Source organism: Bactrocera latifrons, unplaced genomic scaffold, assembly GCF_001853355.1.
Source record: "Bactrocera latifrons isolate USDA-ARS-PBARC rearing strain unplaced genomic scaffold, ASM185335v1 scaffold_126, whole genome shotgun sequence".
Taxonomy (NCBI): Eukaryota; Metazoa; Arthropoda; class Insecta; order Diptera; family Tephritidae; genus Bactrocera; species Bactrocera latifrons.
This window is the reverse complement of record NW_017534697.1, coordinates 78,813-84,322: the sequence shown is the minus strand read 5'-3', so window position 1 is coordinate 84,322 and position 5,510 is coordinate 78,813. Positions and strand designations below refer to the sequence as shown.

The 5,510-nt window shown below is 36.3% G+C and overlaps 1 protein-coding gene across 1 annotated transcript in view; it reads left to right on the top strand.

Annotated features, from left to right (window-relative positions):
• The window catches only part of LOC108978705 (phosphofurin acidic cluster sorting protein 2), a 48,754-nt gene that overhangs the window by 35,966 nt on the left and 7,278 nt on the right, over positions 1-5,510 (top strand). Inside the window, exon 6 of the mRNA XM_018949105.1 lies at positions 3,949-4,237. Within this exon, the coding sequence (XP_018804650.1) occupies positions 3,949-4,237 (289 nt within the window). The remainder of the gene's footprint in view (positions 1-3,948; positions 4,238-5,510) is intronic.

Genomic DNA, 5,510 nt, shown 5'->3' with positions numbered 1-5,510 from the left:
CGACTTAAAAGAAACGACAATCAATCAAACACGTGTTAGCGCGTGAAATGAGCTTTCCAAAAAGGTATCGCCATGACCCGATGCGACGAATAAAACTAGAACTACGCGCTCTCAGCGCCAACTAGCGAAAATACCGCAAGACTTTTGACAACCTAATATAATCAGTAAAATATAAACATTGTTTTTTTTTTTTTAATTTTTTTAAGGCGTTTGTAAGTGCAAAAAAAGTCTTAAGGAATTAATAATAACGATTTTATTTGTAGGTGTCGGGAACACGGGAGGAAAAAATTTAAATATTGCTAAAATAAGCGATAGCGRCATGAGTGTTATTAACGTAACCGTATTTCCAGGTAAACTGTGCATAATAATTGCAAAAAAATAGAATTATCTGACTCAATACGATAAGTCACGATATGTGGAATTTGCAAGATTTGCTTTAGTAATATGTATTTTTTATAGGCAAAATTGCAATTTTTAAAAAATAACGTGATTAGAATAAGTTTTGTTTTACCAGTACCACCGTGACTGAGACACCATTGCAATTACAAATTTGCTCGTGCCAACCAAAATCTGGTTAAATGGTGGGCATAAAAATTATTAAGCCAACGTTTCTTTAAGTTCTGGAAGTGTAAAAAGAAAACGCTTGGGCTTTTTTTTTTCAAAACTTTTAATGTCATTGTTTCGAAACTTAATCTTTTATCTCCATTTAATTCCATAATAGCATTAATTGTTCCTTTTCTTTAGGGTCAATTTAACTAATTATTTAACACAAAAATGAGTGCATATGAACCGTGATTCCGTGGTGATACACGGCGACAATCAGCGCCTGAAAGTGTTTTCCCAACATCAAGCAGGAAAAAACACACGCGTCAGACTAAACACGCATTTCAACACCGATAGCATTAATTTCTGTGACGTAGAACAACAAAGACGACGACGCACGAGGGGTACACCTGAATGGCTCCGTGTGTACATATATGCGAGCAGTCGGAAACATCAAGAATAAACGCGTGCACCATTTTGATGCCTTCTGKTCCCGCAGCAAACACACATCGTAATCTGTGAAAATAAATGTTTAGGCATCCAAGTAAATATATTTATTTTGAAAGTCTTAGGTGGGCTCAGGCTCATTAACTTTCCTGCTCTCCACTTTTTGTTGTTAAAATAAAGTTATGAGTAACAGATGGACTACATAAGCTGCCTTTCGGGTGCTTAGAGAACGAAACATGGCACCGATTAGGAATTTATGTCGAAGATATTATATTAAAATAAATGTAGGAATAAGAAGCGCCATGACTTCCGCTTTATGTCTCCTAAGCAAACTCTCACTCGCACAATTCATTGTTTATGGGCTTGCCCCTAAATTCAAAATTATATACAAACACACGCACWAACTATATCAAAGTTCTCATTTTGTATTATTTTTTTGGTTCCCGCACCCTTAATCTACACAAAAACAAATTAATAAAGTTTTCTCCTGTTTGCACGAATTTATCCCCTAAAAATATTTTCTCACTGATARTGATTAACTTTTTAGCTTGTGTTTCTTTGCCGGTTTGTTTGCCAAATAGATCACGATGCCGCTTATCCTTTGGGCGAGTTTATTTTGCGTTTTAGGAACTTGTTTTAATAGGCTTTTCTTTGTTGACGCAGCGACTCGGCCATCCCTRCTGGCACGGGTGGCTCGGCTTCACTGTAAGCGAATTGCAAATGCAAATTGGGTTCAACAATTTGTGTAAGTAAATTTGTTTTTGTTGGAATCCTATTAATGAAGGTGCGGTAGAAGCCAAATTGTAAAAAAAATGTATTTTCATTAAGATTGGAAGTGCTGGCGGTAATTGGAAGCTGCCCAGATACACTTGTTGTTATCCAAGATTTATCTCAAAGTTTTTTTGTTCGCTGTCTTATCTGCAACACTGCTTTCGGTATTGAAGGAGGTGCTTAGAGCGCAAAGAAATCAGGTCGCCGTAAAGTTTTTAACTCAATTTGATTCGAGTTGTCTTGGGAGTAAATGTCAACGTTTCTGCCTCCCCTGCTGTATGCAGCGCCACTGTGTGAAAGTGTGAAAACTGATTTAATTTAATTTTAATATGTCTCTAGGGCCTTATCTATTTACATACATATACATACACACATACACTAACTCTGTTTTGCTCGAAAATTACCTGTGAACGTGCGTGAGCCGTCAAAACGTCAACATAATTTATGCGAACGCACATACATATGTACACCTACATATATGTATGTATGTGTATAATGTATTATATACGTTCATGCAAATGTAGACATGTGTGGTATTATTAAATACACAAGCTTAGTTTATTAAACAGAAACGACGCTAAAAAGCATGGCTTCCGTCGTAATTTACAGGTGACCATTTCCATCAGCGATATACCCTTGCTTGTATGTATGTATGTCAGTGTCTCATCTCCGCAGTGTTAAGTGCCAATTGTTGCAAGCAATTTATATAATTAACTGTTTCAGCCCCTCAAAGGTTTTGTGCGTTGTTGTTTTTCATCGTCATGTTCGTGGGGCCTTTCGTGTCACTTTGACACGTTAATTAAGTTTTGATACTTAATATTTCAAATACTCAGATTTCGGTTGGTTTGTGATTCTCTTTCACTTCATGTTCTATTATTAGAATGGGTTATTTAGTGTGTTTAGTACATGAACCTCTCCTTGATACGAACCCATATTTCTGGTCAGTTAAGCACAAAAATAGCTGTGGTGGATCTCCGTACTTTTTCTTTGACTTCCATTCGCTCACACACTTTAAACTAGAATAGCACAAATCTAATTAAATGCAAATTTTCGCATTATTGCGGTTTCTTTGCGGCGGCTTTCTATCTTGACCGTGGTGTTTCGGCCACGGATTTATAATAACGCATGGATTCAAATATCAGTTTCTGGYTTTTGATGTCTTTTGTTGACTAGAAGCTGAATTGGGCATTGATAAATCGTTAATTCATGCGAATTTTGACAAAGGGTTGTCTTTCTAAGAACATTTTAAAAAATAAATTGTTCTCAAGCACAAAGATGTCAATGTGGTGGTTGTGGCCTATAATAGTATCTTATTCATTGTTATTTTGTGTATCTTTTTCCGAAAAAAATATATTGTCACCAATAAAATTACTACCGAAGACGGAATAGCTAACAGAGATTTTTGGAGACACCACAGTATACAAATCTGTAATGCTAGACATTTTTTTAAAATATAATATACCATTTTGTTCATATTCTCAAATTTCAAAAGATGAAGATATCGAAAAAGCAAGAAGAGCATTTATCTGCGAATCCTTTTCTGAAGAAGAATTACACAAGAGGCAGGACAAATTATTTATTCTCAAAAGTTTTGAAGTGTAAGTTGTGAAAAGACCTTTTCTATCGCTATTAACCTAATTGCCTGTGAGGAATAGTTTATAATTGCATACTTATATAATTGAAGACCTGCCATACAATTTTAGAAAATTGCTTGGAAATCAATTCAAGGCTCCTGAATTATATATTTGAAAACCACTTCGGTGCAGTTCGGATTATCAAACAATTAAGGAGCAGTAAATTGTTTCAAACAATTACTTACCGGTAAGACAACCTGTTTACGTCAAACGAAACAGGTGTCTGTATGCATRCACCTCAGATATTACTAGAGATGAGCGATATTGCGACTTTTCAATATCTGTGATTTCAGTGATTGCTATTTTTCACTTCAAACTCCAAAAATCTGCTATACTTCACTTCTTTTCCTGATACATTTCCAGCCATTATGTAAAAATTATAAGAACGTTAAACTTAAAACTTCAAACCGCTATGACGAAAAATAGCATATACGCATATGTATATATGTACAATACCCTGAAGAAAGCTGCTAATTTTCTGCTATTTGCTATTGTGATCRCATGTGCTGTTATTGATTAAATTTCACATATTTTATTGGTTTATCTTTTGCAGACAATTTCATTACAACAACGTAATTTCAAGCAAAAAATTGTCGCTTTGCTGAAACGTTTCAAAGCCTCCGARGAGTTGGAGGGTGAGGTGAGCCGTGGCACCGCAGCTCTTCGTGGCGAACGCGATTTGGACGCACTCTTCCAGGAGCTCGAATCACTGTCATGCTGCGAGGGCGACGATTCTGGTCCCGACATGGAYAGCTTGTCCATTGGGTCGACACCGAAACCTTCGCTACGCCCATTCTTTACCAATTCGCGGATCATGTTGCACGACAATAGCGCCGGTGGTGGTAAGTTGTTAAATACTGGAATGTGAATTGCAWTCAACTAATTCGTTATGGTGAATGGATGAACTCTTGTATCGACTTGAGGATGTGTATTTCTTTGTTATAGGAACATATACATATATAAACATATTCGAAAGTTTATTATTTAAAATATGTGTACTCAGATTTAAAATTATTTGAAGTATTTCTGAAGCAATTTTAATTTATACTTAGTTCCTTTAGTTAACATTCATTCTACATTTTTGGTAGGTCTGATTTTGTAATTTTGCTTTGAAGTCGGCGTTAGAGAGGTTTRCGGCTTTCATTATCATAGAAATGCCCATATAGCTCTAAAATTCAAACATATTTCCGTATCTATTTCATACATAACGGTTTTTAGTTCAAGTGTCTATGGGAATTTTCAAAAGTCATTAATTTTGTTCTAATTACTTAAGAAGGCTGGCTGCCTCCCCACAGACTCACTTGTTTGCTTGCAAGTTTTTCCTACCCATCTGTACAACAACTAGGCGCGGGGCTAAGCATCAGCTCGCCACAGGGGTCCGACAGCCGTTCTTGAATGTCTTGCATATATAAACCTTGACAAAATCTCTTCAAGATTAAATGTTTTGCTTAGTTTTCATTAAGAAATGCGAAAATTTACTCATTTTAAAAGAGCACTTAGCAGTATATGTAATGAAGACATCCTCCAAAAATATTAAATTCTTCGATTTACACATTTCGGGAAATTTGTCAATACTATTATAAAATAAAAAAAATAAAAAATACAAAGTAGACAATCATTCACTTTCTACTCGTGTCCGTCACCATCGATCAATCTTTCGGTAGCTTTATTTTTCTCTGAAGACACAGCTGTTGCCGAATTTATAAATAAGTTAAACGAAAAGTGGACCATGCTGCTTGGTTCAACTGCAAACGACTTACTTTAGGCGACAACTTAATTCCACTCACCACTACAGAAACAAATTATCGCCAAGTGACCTCTAGCCTCAGGGTTGAATGCTGTTGCTACTGGCGGGCAAGTGTCGTAGAAGGGCATAAAAATGATGAAGGTTGCCTTGGCGCAAGATGAAGGGCCAAACAGCTTCGTCCTTATTCCAATGCAGACAATTACAATGCCCGACAAATGGCAGTATTGCGCAAGGATGAAATTAGCAAGGCCGGATGGCACAACATGTACATATGTATGTATATAGCTGCGCAAAGCGATTTCGGTTTTCTAACGCAGAACTAATAGTTAAAGTAAAAATAAGAAGAAGAGTGCCATTTCGGTGGCTGC